The sequence below is a fragment of the Glycine soja genome, chromosome 4 (genome assembly GCF_004193775.1).
Source record: "Glycine soja cultivar W05 chromosome 4, ASM419377v2, whole genome shotgun sequence".
Lineage (NCBI taxonomy): Eukaryota > Viridiplantae > Streptophyta > Magnoliopsida > Fabales > Fabaceae > Glycine > Glycine soja.
The window spans coordinates 969,332-988,055 of record NC_041005.1 but is presented as its reverse complement, the minus strand read 5'-3'; the positions used below and the strand labels follow the sequence as shown (position 1 = coordinate 988,055).

Here is an 18,724-nt window from a genome sequence, read left to right as displayed (position 1 = left end):
GCTAAAATTTCTTTATTTATTTTCAACATTTTTTTATAAAACTTATGTTTAAGAAAAAATAATAAGAAATTTTTAAACCCTAAACCCCAAAATATTTTTTTTATATAAAAAGTGTTCAAAGTAAAAAAAAAAAAAAATAGGATTCAAACTTTTAAAGTTATCTTTAATCATATTTTTTGGTTTAAAAAAATTACAATTTTAATTTTTTTAAATAATAATCAAGAACTAATTTGAAAAAAAATAATGAGAATGACATGTAATTTGATTAGTTAAAAACCTAACAATATTAAAACCTTTAAAATTATTGGGTCACCATATAAACTCTCTTTCTTATAATATATTCTTCACAACGTACAACGTGTTTATAAAAATATAAAATATGGTGTGGCACAAAGGCATGCATGAATGAGATCAAGAGTCGAGAGACCAAATATATGAAGTACAGACGAAAAATTCCCTAAATAAATATCAGCATATTTATCTCATGTAGACTGATAAAATTTATATGTTGTGGGAAATTCATATTTACAAGGTTCATTTCTTGACAAGACAATGCCATACAATACAGCAAAATATATATTCAAACGGACCTACAGAGAAGAAACTACACTATTTATGCACAACGGCTCTTCTGACTTTTTCATAATAAATTGAAAATCGTTGGAACAAATAGTTTGATCTCCAGGTTGCCATGAGCAGCACAACAGACAATCATCTCCAGCTTGATTTATCTGCGGGCTCCACATGCCTGGTTGGATATGGAATCTTACTGGAAGCAGCAGGATCTTTCTCTCTATTTGTTCGAAGTTCCTAGCAAAGAAAGCAAGTTATACTATAATTTATTCTAAGAATATGTGGCTGCAGATAATATTTTAAAATTTTTGTAACATTAATTAATGATAAAACATTTCAACCATTGACACTGTAATTGGTGCAGTTGTTTGTTAAGCATGCGATATACTTTATCTACTTAACCACAAACATGTATTTCAAGGGTACAAACGTGATGTTATTTTTTCCTTCTTTCAGTGAGGTAGGAAGTCAGCATCAATTTATGACATTGAAATAACCTAGATTAGGATGTGACATTTAGTGTCAAAACTGTGTAACGTTAGAACTGCATCACATGGGTTTTGTTTTGTCTTGTAAAACAGAGGCCAAGCAAGGCATAGGGCTTACAGAACGGAAGGGGAAATCATCAGCCTCAAGCATATGAACAATTTGACCCATCTTTGGTCGCTTACTGACATCCAAGTCTATACAGCGCAGACAAACCAGTAAAGCTCGCTTCAAAGATCTTGGAGAGGGCTGAATATCAATTAATGGATCAACTAGCTCATCGCCATGTCGACTTGCAACCATTCCCTTAAACCAATCAACCAAGTTCATCTGAAACAACGACAAACAAAACACACACATAAGACTCATTGGATTTTCACGGGATACATTAAAGAAAATATGGAGAAATCCTTGAATCACCTCTCCAGGTGGTCTAGAATAATCAATGGGACTCCTTCCTGTAATTAACTCCATCAGTAGAATCCCAAAACTATACACATCGCTTCCCTCATTAAGCATACCAGTGCTTGCATACTCAGGTGAAACATATCTGCAGAAATTTGTGGTATGAACGATGAAATCATATAGGTAAATAGTATTATTCACTTCCACTAAGAGAAATGAAAAAATAACTCCAAGACTTGAGAAAGAACAAACCCGAATGTCCCCATTACGCGCGTTGTCACATAGCTTTTCTCAGACCCTAAGAGCTTGGCCAGTCCAAAGTCTGATACTTTAGCATTCCACTTTTTGTCCAAAAGAATGTTACTGGATTTTACATCTCGGTGGACAACTTTGGGTTCTAATCCTTCGTGCAAGTAGGCTAGCCTGTTTCGTAATGCAGGAAGGTTAATTAATACTCCATGAAAAAATATATATGGTATTAGAAATTTCATATTAACGGAGCATAATAACAGTTGGACTAGAAATACTTATTGTAAAAAATAGTAATATATTTGTTGTCAAGCATTATACTACATTTGGAGGTAGCTGGCATGAGTGAAACTTCGAGGTATATATGTTCAATAAAAAGAGACAGTAAACTCTATAAACACACCCTTTTGCAGTCCCAACAGCAATCTTCATTCTTATATCCCATGTCAAGGGGCTAGCAGGTCCTACATCACCATGCAGCCACTGTTCCAATGTTCCATTGTCAACATATTCATAAACAAGCATCCTGAATAGTCAGCAAAAGTTTCTTCATTAGAAAGAACATTAAATGAAAAGAATTACAGTAATGTATGGCATGCAAACAGAATATTTTACCTTTGAGCACCTTCTGCGCAATATCCAACTAACCCCACCAAATTCTTATGTTTCACTTTTCCAATGGCTTCAACCTCCACCTTAAACTCTTTCTCTGCCTGACCCCTTAGTTACAATTAAACAATACACATGAATTTCAATAAGCCATGGCGGGGGGAGAGAAAGATTATATCAAAGAAATGTTCCGTTATTTCAGGAAAGAGATATATATGCATATTTTCTTCTTAGTCTAAAGTTCAAATGTCATGCCGAATTTGTAGCTGCCATTTTTGTTAGATTTGGATCTCTTCTGATATAGAAAGAACACGGTTTTTATTAAACAAAAAGATCCACTAATTATATTTGACAAAAGTCATATTTCTCACTTTCTAACGAGATCACCGCGATCTAGTTAAAAACAAGAGAAGATTGAAGTTCATTTATGTTATTAAGGGTAATATGAAGCTACTGCTAATTAATTGCCAGTAGCTCTCTCTGGCCCACCTAAATCCCAGCCGCTGACACATGTTAGTTTGTTTAAACTTTGAACTAAAGTATTCTCCGGATTTAGATAAATTAACATGCCTCCAAAAGAAAAAGTTGAGATACAGAAAATCACAAACAATATAATAAATAAACGAAAAGCAAAAGTAGACAGAGAAAAAAAAAGTAAAATAACATCACCGAAACAAATAAAAATAAAAAAAGTAAAGAAGAAGAACATATTGACCATTTACTCTCCTTAATACCCCCCAAACAACTTGTTTTCTTTTTACACCGATGGCATTTTGTATCAGAGACAACTCTGCTCAAACCAATAAAATTATTATGAGTAGTGAAATTTTCAATTTAAATATTTAACGCAGATAGACATGCAACTCCAATTCAAGATCACTTGTTAAGTAAAATCACTGTCAGTTGATCCACGCCTAACAACTCATAATCACAAATAACTCCGCTTAATCCCGTTCTATAATTCAAGAGTGTAGGATCTCAAAACAGAAGACAGTTTCTACCAAACAAAAAATTCCACGGTGGCAACGTGAGAAAAACACAAACATGCGTAGCAGAAAAACACAAACAGGAAAAAGAAGAAAAAAAAAAAATGCCGACATTAATACATACTTGTTGTTGAGAAGATTTTTGACAGCCACGACAGAGCCATCCATGAGAATTCCTTTGTAGACAATCCCATAGCCTCCTTCTCCGATCACATTCTGTTCCGCAAAGCCTTCAGTGGCATTCTCAAGCTCCTTGAGGCTATACCAACGTCCCCACCCTATGTTCGGCGACTCCACCGACGCACTCTCTTCCATCTCCACCTCCTTCTTCTTCGGATCGATTTTCAGCTCCAGAGTATTCACCTCCACGATCTCCTTCGAGACCAGTGGGATCGCGCCGGAGCTGTGCTTCACTCGCATTTTCCGCTTCTTCGAGCTCCGGCTCCGGCGAACGAACACGAGGATCAGGACCACCGTTGCGATCACGATTAGAGCTACAATGAGGAGTAGGACGTAGAGTTTGAGGCCGAGTAAGGGAGTTCGGTTAGTTAGCTCCGGCAGCGCACCGCCGGTGGAGGTGGCGGATGCAGCCATTGCTGTTAGCTGACTGAGGAGTGAAGATGTGTTAATGGCGTTTGCTTGGTTGTTGCTGAGGAAACTGTGATCGAGTGAAGTTGTTGCTTTGCTTGAGAATTGAAAAATGAAAAGAAGAAAAAGAAAAGAAAAGAAGCGAGAATATTGGGAAAAGTGAGGCTTCAACTTTCATCAACGGATACAAAAGCGAAAGCGAGAAGAGACAGACCCAGGATTTCACTTGTTGCTTTTTGGGTCCGGATGGGCTTCTATTTACCCAAATGCCACTCTCACCATTCCCTCGTCGCGCCCACTGATGTCGTCACCGTGGGGGCTGCAACGTAATTACAAAGAAAGTAGATATTTTTAATTTTATAAATAAGAAAATAAAAGAAGGTACTGCTTCTAATACTTTTTTTATAAAAAAATTAAAGGTCATTTAATTATTTTTTATAATTTTTAAATTTATCTATTTTATTTTTTATAATTAATAAGTAAATTTTTTGTCCCTTAAATTTATATTTCAAATCTTAAAAGGTCTTTATTGTTAAAATTATTTATTTAACAGTTAAAAAAATTGAACAGTAAAAATACTTTTAGAATTAAGATATAAACTTTAAGATTAAAAAATTTACTAATTAATTATAATGACTAAAAGAAATGAATTTAAAAATTATAAAAAAAAAAATTAAACCTCTTAAAAAAATAAAAAATAAGAAACAAAATATTTTTTAAGAACTAAAAACAAATATTGTGATATTTACCTGGTTTAAGTTTTACACACTCTCTCTCTGGAAAAAAAAAATCTTTCTAATACACATTTTATTATTATTCAAAGTTATTAAAAATTACAAAGAAAGAAATTAGTTAAAAAAATTAAGATTTACAAAAGAATTGTAATTTTCAATCAGCTTCAACTAATAATAAAAAGTGTATTAAAAAGGATGGACTAACATTTCTCTTAAATGTTTTTTTACAGGAACGTTTCTCTTAAATGTTAATCCTGAGGAAATTGATCCATTATTTTATCTATGGTGTTATTATAATCACTTTTCAACGAATCCAGAGTTATGGTATTAGTTAAACTTTCTTTCAGTTTTAAGGATGACGAATTGTATGCGTATTTTTTTAGAGTAGGGCAGAATTAATACCAAACATATACGCTTTAATTCTAAAAAAAAAAAAAAAGTGTTGTGTATTAAGAGAGAATAAAATAGGGACACTGAAATTTATTTCATATAAGAATAGGCGAATAAATAATAGAATGGGTTTGTGTAGATGTGAACAAAATACGCATGATTTAAATGTCTTTTGCTTTGAATTGGAGCGATTGAAATACGGTCCTGGAAGTTGAAACATAATTATCTATTGTGATTTGGTGAAAGGATCAGACTTGGCTCTATATCTACAAGACAAATTGACTAGGTCGGTGTTCCATGTAAACGTGATTATCCAACGTAACAGACCACCAAACAATTTGTTTCAATATGCGATATTCATTCTCTTTTCATACTTGGCTATTAGTTTCACCAGCTAAACTAGCTCCACCTGCAGTAACTTCTAATCTAATGGCCTACAAATGCAACTGAAATGTGGCATTTGCATCAGTTCCATTGCTAAATCTTACTAGCATCTAAAACATACAGGTTGGTGACATTTACATCAGTTTTAATAAAATAAGGAACATGATTAGAAAGAAAAAATAGATGCTATTTATTTCTACTAGAATAAAAGCACAGAGGACATTATTTCTACAACAGATAGGAGTATTACTATCCCCCTCCGTCTGTTTCCACAAACAAGAGTGGGAAAGTTATTGAGCTCGGCTCCAAATAATAAAGGCCAACTCGAACTACGTGAAACAATAGCTACCTGTTCTTAGTTATTAAATGTTTTCAGATTAATTGCATTGCCACTTCAACCATATTTTCAAAATAATTCAAATTATAAGATCAGTGTCCACTGTGTCGCGTATACAAATAGGGGTTTTGTTAGCTATCCAGTGTTTAAACTAGAATTAATTATTCTAAATGAAAACCTGTAGCAGTACTATTCTTTAACCAGTGTTTTTCTTTAACAATAATAGATTTAGGAATTTTTTTTAACTACTAATAATCTCTTTCAATTTACTGTTATTTTTAATTTTTTTTATTCTAACTTAAATTTCAATGTTTTTTTTAAATATCAATAATCAAAAAAATATTACATCACAATATAAATATTTATTGTAAATCAAAAATATAATTTATATTGTCAATAATATTTATTTATTATAAATTTCAATTATAATATAATTTATATATTTAAAAGTATCTCTAAATTTTAAAGAAATTTCTCAAGTGAAGCCCCATGTATAAATGACAATCCTTAATGGCGATTCCTCCTGGGCTCGCATGCAAGTTCTTCGCCCTTAAATTAATGCAATGTCAAAAGATAAATTTTTTATTTATTTAAATATATTTTTCATATTAGTCCATTAAGTCATCACTTAATTAATGATATAATACTCCATTAATTTATTACATCATTACTTTACGATTTCTAACAAAATTAATAACTTAATATTTATTGTTAAAAAAATAAACTTGACGAACCTAACTGATGACCGCTACTAAATTAAACTTAAAACTATTTGAGGTAGTAAAATAAGAAAAATGAAATTTACATAATAAAACCAAAATGTATTATATCATAGGGATGAAAAATTATACCAGGGTCTTTTTTCCGCTTCAATAAAAAGTAGGGAAGGTATGTGCAAGAGAGATAGATCTGTAGAGATATATTAGTCATAAATACATCAACAATAAGGTCCCATGGTCTAGTGGTCAGGACATTGGACTCTGAATCCAGTAACCCGAGTTCAAATCTCGGTGGGACCTTTTTCTCACATTAAGTACGGACCAACTATATTTTTTAAATGCTTGTTTCACGAAATAAGTATAATCGAGGAAATTATATTTAGCTTTTTTTCAAAAGAGACATAAAGTATACTTTTTTCTTTCTCATTCTAAAATACATACTATTTCCTTGAAAGATCAGTATATATCATATTTTAATCTATCTATATACAAAGAGAATAAAAAAATTTGGTGTAAACATTTTTATTCCTATAATTACACTATGGATTACTATTTTTTTATATTTTATTTTTATAATTACTTTCGTAAATCACTTAATTTTATATAATCCTCATTATAACTTTTTGTTATTAAAAAAAAAATGGAGAGTCAGTGAGACATGAAGTGTCTCTTCTCTTATAGTCTATTACTGCTACAATATAAATAGTTTCATTTTTTTTCTAGCATCATTTTCAATTATTGACGACAAATTTTAAATATGTACTATTAATTTTATAAATTTATGAAATTAAATTTTATCTTTTTTTATAGATATTTAAATTATTTTTCCTTTTTCATTTTAAAATATACACTATTTTATTTATGATATATATATATATATGTTACATTTAATTTATTTTAATATAAAAAATAAATTATTTTTCTCTCATTATTAATCTTAGAGCATCTCCAATGCAAGAAATTCATATGAATTTCTTAATCATCTTTTTGTAGCCCCCGCATCATTTTTTGTAGTCGCACAGTGTCATGTTATTCATAAAAAAAACTCAGAATTTTACTGAGAAACAACAAGAAATCCAAACATTAGAGTTTCTTATATAAAAAATTATTCTTAGCAATAAAGATATTTTAGTATGTAATAAAGATATTTTAGTCAGATAAAATTATTTTATCTTAAAAATTAGTATAAATAATGATTTTCTTAAGACGTGCATTCCCTTAACTGACACCGTGAAATTGAGGGCATGATTGATATGCATAGCAGCAATATCGAACAAAGTTATCGTCTCCTCTTTAACGGCAAAGCCAACAACAAAGGATATGTTTGAATTTTTAGTAAAATGTTCTAAAAGTATGTTTAAGAATAAAATCAATTTGAAGTCATATTTGATTACTTCCTAAAAGTATCTTTGGATGTAAAAGTTTGTATGAATACTCAACTTAAAAAAAAAAAAAAAAAAAAAACAAGAATTGAGATACTTTTGTTTGCAGGCACTCAACCCTCCGTTTCCAGGAAACATCCCCTTGCTTGCTTTTACATTGAGGGTGTCTCGTACTTCGTGTGGCAGCAACTTCACTTACAATCTAAACACATTCTTTAACTCAGTTTGCAAACTTAAATTTAAGCTTGCAAACTTTAATCCAAACACACAAACTCAGTTAGGGCCAAGTGAATCAGTATAACTTGTTTCCTTTTTCATTCTTTCAAATTTTGATGCTGTCCCCCTTTTTTCCAGAATAAAAACAAATGTGATCTGAATGGAGAAAATCTAACGCAATAAAATTTACATTCCATAGGGGGGGGGGGACCTCGAGACAAAGGTAAAAAAATCAATTACAGCTAAAAAAAATGGGGCTTGTTTCTGTCCAAAACAAGCAGTCACAAAGTATCCATATCTACCATAGCACTTGGCCTTCTTGCTCTCTATACCTCTGTCACCTCCACTCCATCAGTTTGTGTCCAAAATCACTGAAAAGAAATACAATAACCCCCTTTGAAAGGAATTGAGAGCCGCTTTGTCTACTGACATGTACAATGAACACTTTCCAGTTCCAAATACCAAAAAGAAGAAAGGAGCAGTCTCATTACCACAAGAATTAAATTTATCACTCAAGTTTCTATTGAAGCTCCAACCTCTCTACATCATGTACCCCAGATGGCTCTGGGAATATCTCCTTTGAATGTCGTCTCCGCGATGACGAAATCTCACCTCCACCATTGTGGAAACTACCCTGTGACTGCGAACCGGTAGTTCCTGACAGCTTTAAACTGCTAGCTCTTTCGAGTTTTGTACCAGAGGCTGCTGGAGTAACTGTTACATCGGAAGAACTCTGACGCCAACTACCAAACAACGTAGCATTCCAAGAGCCTCTAGAAGAGGTTGCTCTAAGCCGCGCAGAACTGGAATTTTCTTCCCTCACAACCTTTAAAGGGTTTTCCAGAGCCTTGAGAACATATCTCATTGGGGGTCTCCTTGAAGGTTTAGGATTTAGGCAAGACCTGGCAACAATGGATATAGCCCATATTTCCTCTAAGAAATCCTCATCAACAACCATTGACGGATCAACAATTTTTGTTACTAGCTCCTTATCATACATACTAATGCAAGGTAGAATCTGATCAAACCATTCCTTTACTTCGGCCTCACTAGCTGCACTCATTCCCAGCTTACCCGTCACCAGCTCAAGTAAAACTTTTCCAAAACAATAAACGTCATAGGCACAAATTGATGTTGATGAACCTGTTTGACAGTAAATAAAATTCATGTCATAATAATAGATTGAAAGAAATATTTCTGACTATCTCCACGTCTATTTCTCTGCATTCTTACGCACCTCAAGACAGAAAAGAGGAAAACACAATCAACATAAGCACATAAAATAAACCACAAGATCAATCACCTAATATAAATGATTCATGAAAGTACTCAAATCTACACACTTGCACTTTTGAAAGACAGGCACAAACCAACCAAAGTTCTATGAGCTTTTTGTGTGAATGTAACAGTATAACTTCTCAAGCCAACAGGAATCAGTACATGTTCAATCACTCCACATATATCTTGACCACTTAAATACTTCAGAATGAAGAACATCTCATAATTCTAGATAATCAAAACGACTTCCAACTGACTTTCTGAAAATTTATTTTGCTAGCACAAAACAATCAGGACAAAATGGCAACAACTAAACACTGTTCCCTTTCAACTCTAGATGCCCAAAAAGTTGAGTCTGACACTAAAATCCCATATCTACTCTGAGACTTGCAGTCCACACCAACAGTGACAGATTGATAATCCATAAAAACACACCATTAGATATCAACTAATAGACAATAATTCCCACTGTTGCACAAAAGTGTGTGCTCTTACAGTTCTTCACACCATGGTCGAAATACAAAGCGTGTATTAGGATTAGTCTACTTTGTGTTCAAAACAGCATATAGTCCGAATCAATCCTAAAGGACTTTGGGTAGGGGACAAAACATTTTCTTAGTATGCAAGAAATATTTTTAAGACAGTAAGAGGTACAGAGAATGATAAAGGCATGCAATCAAGGATAGAACTGACTACAAATCTAAACCATTGAGTTTCTACTTACCAGATGTGCCTTGTTCAGAAGACCTGCACATTAAAAATAGAAATGAGAAATTAGATAATTTTATAACAAATAATATGCATTTGTAAATAAGGAATACAAAACTTGTTGAAAATTCATAATGCAAATAAACCACAAATTAATGACAGTGGCAGAATATGTGGAAGAAAGAGTAGGGTAAAGAAAAGGCTTCATAGTTGCAGAGACCAAAAATGTCACTTATGTAAGTTTGATGCAGTGATTATGAAAACCAAATGAGTGACATCTATTATTTAAAAACACCCACATTAAAAAAGACAACATGACAGGTCTAAAATAGATAAATAATTCCAAAAGCAAAAGTTTCAAAGTGTAAGCATTTTCCATCAAACAGCCAAAAGGATTAAGTCAAAAGAAGCACAATGTCTGTGCATAATGCATTGACCTTCAGACATAATTTTCATGAGATTCATTGAATATATTGTTGGTAGAGTACTTACTGAGGCAACCGCAGAAACCGGGTGATTTTACTTTGATGAATATCAGCTTCTTGAGCACAAACTTCACTTAAACTCCCTAACCGAACTTCATATTTGTCGTCTAGAAGTATACTGCTTGCTTGAATATCTCTACAATAATTAGAAGATAGACATGTCACTTCTAGCATGCCATTTAGCTTTTATAGATTGAACTTTTGTTATGCAAACTTGTGACTTATTCATCCCATGCTGGATTGAGATGCCTCAATCAGAGAGAATACACTCACATGTAGAACTTATTCCCAACCTTTCTTTCTCAGCTCCGTTATATGGAAAATGCATAGTCACACTTAATAATAAGACAAATTTTGGACACAAGGGAAATTTAAATTTAGTCATCTAAATGATATAAAAACAAATACCAATATTTATGACAGTAACATTCGCATTTAATGACATAAAAGGTATAGGAAAACGGTAATCTTGGCCGTATTATTTCAAACTATACAGATTGATATAAATTATAAAGAGGATCACTCCAGAAGGTTTGAACCCTTCACAAAGATGCATCCAAGGATTAAGTAGGAATGAGCTGTTGAGTATGAAATCAGGTACTGCATCAGGTTTCAGAATACAATGGCTTGTTAAAACAATCAAGAGGGAAATAAAAATAAAAACTGAGCAAGAAGGAAATATAGAAATACCTGTGAACAATCGGTGGAACACATTCATGATGTAGATATGATAGGGCCTCTGCTGCTCCAGTAGCAATTTTTAACCTAGTTATCCAATCCAATGATTGCGAAGTACCATCTTCAGATGTGTTTTTGTAGTACAAGCAATTAGACAAGTCCCCATTTGGCGTGCGTTTATAAACCAGGAACTTCTCATTCTCATTTTCAAAGCAATGACCTAACAAAGGAACAAATCTTTGATGAGAAACCTTATTGAAGAAGTCCAATTCCGACAGGTAAGCCTCCTTTTTAGCTGAGCGCGTGTCGATCCTTTTGATAACAATAGGAATCCCACTTTCCAGAACACCATTGAAGAAATCCCCAGTGTGGCCATGCTTGATAAGATTTGCATCATTGAAATCTCCTGTTGCCTGGAGCAACTGATGATAGGTAAATGAATCTCCGACATTTGGAAAGTCGATTGGTACACCGGGATTTGGAGGACTACTGCCAACAGGAGCAGGACCCACACCATTTCCTCTCTGATTTGAATTACCCCTCTTACGAGCACACAGAAGCAACAGAACTAGTAGAAACACCAAAATTGCAATTAAACCCACTCCACCCAAGACTGCTGCCAATATAATCTTAGTTTTATTGCTCTTCCCAGAGCTTTTGGCTGCGGCGGGAGGTTTTGTCGTATTTGGGCGTCCAAAATTGTCAAAACTGAGCCCCCTCTCTGCATAAAATGATGCACATTTCACCGTTGACCTCTGATTTGTCGCATTCTGGAGGCAGTTAATATCTAGAGATACATTACGCATGAAATCCAGAACCTTGCCCTCAAAATAATTGCTGGAAAGATCAACGAAAGCAAACCTTCTGAGAGCAGGAGTGAGGCCTCCATAAAACTTGTTATGTGAAATATTGAGCACCGCAACAGTAGCATTATTAGCAGCAGAACTGGAATTGGGAAGCAGACCACTGAAGTTATTGGCAGAGACATCAAGGAAGCTCAATCTTGGCAGAGACCACAACTCAACAGGCAAAGAACCACTAAAATTGTTTTGCCTCAGCACTAGGAACTGCAACGAATCACTAAACAACCTCCCGGGCAGAACTCCAGAGAGCATGCTGTTTGCGAGTATCATCCTCCTCAAGTTCCTCAACCCGGTCAAATCCAGAGGCAATCCAACACCAACGAAAGAATTCTCACTAAGATCAAGGTCAACTAAGCTAGCAAGACCCCCCAATTGGGCAGGCAAAGAAGCAAGGCCATTGTTGGAAAGATTCAAGTACTGCAGCCTGGAAAGAGTCCCTATGCCGGTGGGAACCGCCCCCGACAAAAAGTTAGCAGACAGGTCAAGGGAAGAAAGATTCGAAAGAAAGGCGAAAGAGGCTGGTACGGAGCCAGTAAGAGAATTCCTGGAAAGATCAAGAACCGAAAGGGCCAAGAGTTGACCCAAAGTCCCAGGAACATTCCCAATGAGGTTGTTGTCAGAGAGATAGAGACCAGTGAGGTTGGTTAAATTGCCAAGAGTGGAGGGAATAGCATCAACAATGGAGCAAAAACGAAGATCAAGCACTCTGAGCGAAGGGAGAGAGAGACCAAACCAATCAGGAATAGGGCCAGAAAGGACGAAATTGGAGGCATTGAAGGTCTGCAAGAGGGTGAAATTGGCCAAAGCATCCACTGCAAATTGCGGGTTCCTCCTCCCAATTCTGGTTCTTCTAAACCCAGAGATATTGATCCCAACGACTCGACCATTCTGGCACGTGATTCCAACCCAGATTAAACAAGGGTCTGGCTTTCTTGGCCACTCCTTGCTCCTCAACCCCAGAGAAGCCCTTAGTTCCAGCAACGATTCTCGCTCCTCAGCGGAACTCAGTGGCTCAATCTGCTCCAATGTCACCTGACTCAGCAGCAGCAACAAGAACCCAAACCACACTATGCCCATCTCTTTTCAACGCTGACCCAAAGATCCATCCATTTCAATCAAATCTCTCTCTCTCTCTCTACACACACCCAACACATTTTACATTTCTCTTTCTCTCAAAAAGTCTTCAACTTTCCAACATATTACAATTACATACCCCCCAAATATTAAATAATTAAATAAATAAATTAAAAAAGGGAACAAAAAAATAGTTACCGGAATCACAAGGCTTGTGTTGTTTTGGGTTTCTTCGGAGGAGTTTCGATGGGAAGCAAGTCTGTTTCACTTTCTGTGCTTTTCCTTTCTTCTGTATATGAGGTTCTATTGTTCTACCTACTCTCTCTCTCTCTCTGAATCCTTGTTCAGTTGACGGAAGACAGAGGGAAAAGGGAAAATTTTAAATTTGGAAAATGAAAATAAAAAGGAGAAAGATATTATTAATATGACGATGACGATGACGATGGAGGACTGAAATAAAAATAAGAAATTGGAGAGAGAGAATAGAGAATGGTTAAGCAGAAGTATTATTATGTGTAGGAAGGAAGAGTAGAATGCGAGCCGACACTGAATCCGGCACCGGAAATCCCGCCAAGTCCAGCAAAGCCCACGCTAATACGCTTAATATGCTTCTCTTCTCTTTCTCTTTTGCACCTTTGTCACTGTGTTATAATGTTAATGTTTTATTCTACCCCTCTGCTTTCGGACACCAGTTTCTTCTAACCTCTCTCTTAAGTACTTTTTCCACGACTAATTTACCAGGTCTACTTTATTATTCATCTTACAAATTTGTTTTACTCATTGTTTTGCAATGTGTTAGTAGTATTGCAGGAGTCTATCATGAAATTAAGTGAGCCTTTTAGAATGAATTTGACTAATTTTAATTCCCCAAGTGACTGCAAGTGATGGACTCACCACGATGTTGTGAAGCTCAATATTGGAGGTGGTAATATTTGTAGGATTTGTAACACTTGAATTAGTAAAAGCATGAGAACATTGTAATATAATATTGGGTTACTTTGGTGAGTAATAATATTAATATTTTTTAACATAAGCTCGAAATATTGGATTTGAGATGATTATCTACTTAAGTAATGTGATATCTGAGCGACAAATCGAAAAGTTCATAACGATAGTAACTTTTTCGGTTTATCGATCGATAAGAAAATGCAGGTAAATATCATAATTTACGATGTATATAAGCTAGTTTTTAGTAGAAAATCGAAGAGTTCATAACGACTCTGATTTTCAAGTAAGATTAACGACTCATTGATAGCGGAATACCAAATAAGTAATGTAATCTCTTAAGTATAACCGTATAAGTTAGTTTCAAGCTGAAAATTGAAGAGTTCATAACGATCTTGACCTTTCAGTAAGATTAACAATTATTTGATATACCTAGCATTCTTGTAATTGATTCGAGGTATACATCGACCTAAATAAGTATAAGACTTCTTTCTTTGCCATCTTGGAGCCCAATCCAGAAAGTTACTAATGTAAACATTTTATATTATTAAAATAAAAATACAATAATAATCACAAACTTATTCAAAGACGTAATAATTAAATATGAACTTGTGAGTACTCTCATTAAATCTCGATCTGACTTTCACAGGAAAATCTGAGTTGCCCCAACATGTAAAAGCACTACTGCATATGAAGATGTAACTCATCACTCTAAAGCTAAACTGTCTCATTATAAATATATAATATTAAAGATTATTTCTTCATATTTTATTTTTTATAATTATTAAAGATATAAATTATGTATTTTAATAGTTAAATAATTTGAATCATAACAATTGAATAATAAAGTTGAATTTATACATTTAAGTACAAATATAATTTAGTTTGCAAGATTTTGTTTTTAAGATTTTTATTATTTATTGGTTTTTATATACCATTTAAATTAAAATGTCATAAAAAATTAAATACATATTATTTTTTTAGTGACGTGGAGAAAAAGAGAAAAAAAAAACAAACTACAAAGATAAAACTATATTCTTTTAAAAATAAACAATAATTTTTTAAAAATATAAGGTACATTTTCTACAAATTTCTCTAAACCCGATAAAACTTGGTAAAAATGAAGTTTTCTGATAATAAAAAAACATGGTAAAAATGGAGTTAGGTTAAAATTTGTTAATTATCATCTCTTCCTAACTGGATCCTCAATCAGTTTTTTTTTTTTTTTGGAAAACAGAGAAAAAAATAGAAGTTAAACACATATCAACCCACCCCGTATCCATGCCTGTATGCGTCTCCCGTACTTTTGGTTTGTTTTAATTGAAACAAAAAGTATCTCATACCAATTACCATATGTTGTCGAAAGAAGACGATTAAGATAATTAAGAAAAGTAGGTTCTGTACTTTAACCATCGTAGTTCAAACTTAAGCAGGAATTTCATTTAAAGAAAAAAAAAAAGCCATGGAGTCAACGTGGTTAACTTTTGCGTCAAAAGAATCCTAATTAGTCGGGCTACTAATTATCCTTGAATATAACTTATAATAACCTATAAGAATGTATGGTCAAACAAAAAAAATAAAGGTAATTTAACTAATTTCAAATCAACGATTAAAGGATTCCCGTGGTTAAGATTTTTTTTTTTTATCATAAAGGATTCGTTATAATATTCTATCCATTACTAATGTTTTTACTCATGCTATGCTATGCATAGATATTATCTAAAAAGATGTCCACGGGTAAGTTATTATTAATAATACTTATTAAATAAAAAAATTTGATAAATATGTTATATAAATTTAAATATATTTATCTTTAAAAAATATTTTAAATTTTTGTTAGACTTAAGCTATATTAGGCTTGACTTTTTTTTACTTAAAAACAATTAAAAATTAAAGTTTTAAAAAGAGCTTTACAAATAAAGTAGAAGTTATTAAATATTTTTATTTTAAAAAAACAAACAAAAATAATAATATTTTTATCTTTTTAATATTATGTTTTTCAATAGAAACTTTCTATATATTAATTAAAGAATCTTAAGAGCATCTTCATCGGTCACTTTTTCACGGTTCTGATCTTACTAAGGACAGGTGTTTATTTGACGTAACTATTGGAGACGCTGCTTGTTAAATACTAGTGCTTAACATTATTATTGGGTCCTTTTAATAATAAATAATGATTATTATATAATAAAATAAAACAACTAAGAACGTTAATGGGAGTTGTTTAATAAAAAAAATATTATTTTAATGTGTTACATATAATTTTGAGTTATTGGGTCCTTTTAATAATAAATAATGATTATTATATAATAAAATAAAACTCTTATAAATTTTTTTTATCATAATTGACACTAGAGAAGCACGAGTCCGTTGTTTGTATCTATAACTAATGTATGTGAATTTTTTTATAACAACAATTAAATGAAAAGATCTTATTAAAAAAATGAAAACCCATTTAAAAAAAGATCAAAAACTTTATCGAAAATTTGATAAAAATATGAAGACTTGCTAATCATTTTTACCTATTTTATGTTAATTATTATTTTTATCTTAAAGATACTAATCAATTAAGTAATCAATAATAAAAATTACAATAAAATATGGCAATATCAATATTTAATAAAAAAAAACCACTTATAATTTTTTAACAGTGCACTAATGAGCATTAACATTTTAGGGCTGAAATATAATCCAGTTGTTTATTATAGTAGTATACCCATACATAGGGATTGATGCTAGTATAGAAGATAACAGTATAAGAAATAAAATAATTATTCCGATTTCAGATCTTCCGTCTTCACCCCACCTTTTACTCCAATTAGGAAATAATTACCTAATCCTACGTGGTGATTAGTGGCGTAATCCTGTACTAAAACCTCATTGACGTTATCCTACACTCACGACGAGTCACGAGACTAAAAGGAAATAAAACAGGGAAATAGAGGAGACAATAATAATGCTTTTTAACTGTTGGCTGATTGCCTCAGTAAACACAAGGAAGATTGGTTAAATTTTCATAATGAATCGGCAGCGTATGGATCAACTCGTTAATGGAGAAACGCGTATAAATAAATGATTGAGTAATTGAATTCTTGCATTACTATATGGTTCGCAATTTTAGTTACTATGGTTAAAGACTATAGCTTATATAGGTACACATTTATGTTGTTTTTTGAATCATAAAGAATATGTGCAGAGAAAAAACAAATCGAATCTTGCAAAAACAATTGCGCATTAATACATAGCAGAAATTTTTAAAAATGCTTAGCTTGTCTCTTCTATTTTTTGACAGATGCTTAGCTTTTATCTTGGAAAAACCAGAAAGGTATTAATATTTATAAAAGAAAACGAGGATTAAAAATAGAGAAAATAGGATATGTATTCAATTAATTACAAATTGTAATATATGGTAAATTTGGTAATTTTAATAGTAATTATCTTCCATCATATTAAATATAAATTCTAATTCATTAATGATATATTTTTTTTTATATTTACAATACATATCCATTAAACTTTAAAATCAACTTAATTTGGAAATCTAGACGAGGCATGTAATGCTAGCCATTTGGAATATAAGTTTTTTTATATATATTTCATTTGAATTTTTTCTCATATTACATGTCTCTCTCAATCCACTCGGATAAGAGACTATTTTTATTTATAATGTATAATTACTTTTTATCCAAAAAAAAATTACACACGAAAAAATCAAATGAATTTTTCTATTAAATAAATTATTTTCACACGTATGAACAAAATAAAATAAGACTTTATATCACTGCATTAATTTTATAGATTATTTTATTTAGAATATGAGTTAAATAAAGAGTAAAAGAATAAAAAATAGAAATGATAAGAAAAAACAATATTGTATTAAAGACTTAAGTAACTTTTGGTCCGTAAAAAATAAGATGTTTTTTTATATTTTAATCCTTTAGAGATTTTTTTCCGGATCATATTATTAAGTAACAACTTTAAGTGTGACATGCAATTTCTTTGTTGTAAACTGTATTTTTAAATCTTCCATCACTTTTTTTTCTAAAATAAATTTTGTATACCATTAATAAATAAAAATCTTGTTTCGTTACAATAACTAAAAAAATTCTTCATAGTAAAAAATATAATAAATTTTAATAAATGAATAATGATACCATATCATCTGTGGATATTATAAATTATGTACATTAATAATGATTTTAAATAATTCTCTTATTAAAACTACATCACCTACATGCAATGCTATCGTAAAGCAAAATGAATGACTTTGTGGGATGAAGAAAAGTTGTTTCTTTATTTAATTTATTTTCTGATGCAAAGTAGTTAGCGGCTACACTCATTAAAGTTTGGTCAAACAATAGGTGGCTCTTTGAAACACGAAACCGATCTTGATAGCGTACAATAAAAAATAAAAAGACAAATACTAGAACACTCATTAATAGGCTTAAAATGAAAATATTTTTATTGAAAAACGAAAAATTACATTATTTTTAACATTTTATATTTTTTTATAATTTATACACAAAATATATATTTTTTAGTTTTTTTAATCAGCATTCTTTTCTTAAGATCCAAATAAAAATATATGACGACAAAAAAGATGGACATATAAAACAGTTAACAAAAAAGGAAATG

The 18,724-nt window shown here is 32.0% G+C and overlaps 2 protein-coding genes and 1 non-coding gene across 3 annotated transcripts; 1 reads left to right on the top strand and 2 right to left on the bottom strand.

Moving 5' to 3' along the window:
• Positions 1–435: 435 nt before the first annotated feature.
• LOC114408469 (probable receptor-like serine/threonine-protein kinase At4g34500) lies at positions 436–4,069 on the bottom strand. Its single transcript, XM_028371518.1, has 7 exons — positions 3,433–4,069; positions 2,329–2,433; positions 2,117–2,239; positions 1,717–1,887; positions 1,480–1,609; positions 1,180–1,389; positions 436–810 (listed from the first exon to the last, which is right to left on the bottom strand). The coding sequence occupies exons 1-7, from the start codon at positions 3,900–3,902 to the stop codon at positions 712–714; spliced, it is 1,308 nt and encodes a 435-aa protein (XP_028227319.1). The 5' UTR covers positions 3,903–4,069; the 3' UTR covers positions 436–711.
• A 2,619-nt stretch (positions 4,070–6,688) lies between these two features.
• Positions 6,689–6,760, top strand: TRNAQ-CUG. The gene has a single exon. It is a non-coding gene; the product is annotated as a tRNA-Gln (tRNA).
• A 1,370-nt stretch (positions 6,761–8,130) lies between these two features.
• LOC114408467 (probable LRR receptor-like serine/threonine-protein kinase At2g16250) lies at positions 8,131–13,864 on the bottom strand. Its single transcript, XM_028371516.1, has 5 exons — positions 13,343–13,864; positions 11,220–13,205; positions 10,537–10,665; positions 10,061–10,083; positions 8,131–9,201 (listed from the first exon to the last, which is right to left on the bottom strand). The coding sequence occupies exons 2-5, from the start codon at positions 13,145–13,147 to the stop codon at positions 8,579–8,581; spliced, it is 2,703 nt and encodes a 900-aa protein (XP_028227317.1). The 5' UTR covers positions 13,148–13,205; positions 13,343–13,864; the 3' UTR covers positions 8,131–8,578.
• Positions 13,865–18,724: the final 4,860 nt, after the last annotated feature.

Excerpts from the sequence above, each read along its gene's own strand:
- LOC114408469 (XM_028371518.1), bottom strand. The coding sequence starts at position 3,902 with ATGGCTGCATCCGCCACCTCCACCGGCGGTGCGCTGCCGGAGCTAACT. Across the intron at positions 1,610-1,716 it reads CGCGTAATGGGGACATTCGG|ATATGTTTCACCTGAGTATG; the intron begins GTTTGTTCTTTC and ends AAATTTCTGCAG. Across the intron at positions 1,390-1,479 it reads ATTCTAGACCACCTGGAGAG|ATGAACTTGGTTGATTGGTT; the intron begins GTGATTCAAGGA and ends TCGTTGTTTCAG.
- LOC114408467 (XM_028371516.1), bottom strand. The coding sequence starts at position 13,147 with ATGGGCATAGTGTGGTTTGGGTTCTTGTTGCTGCTGCTGAGTCAGGTG. Across the intron at positions 10,666-11,219 it reads GTTCCACCGATTGTTCACAG|AGATATTCAAGCAAGCAGTA; the intron begins GTATTTCTATAT and ends TAATTATTGTAG. Across the intron at positions 9,202-10,060 it reads TTCTGAACAAGGCACATCTG|GTTCATCAACATCAATTTGT; the intron begins GTAAGTAGAAAC and ends ACTGTCAAACAG.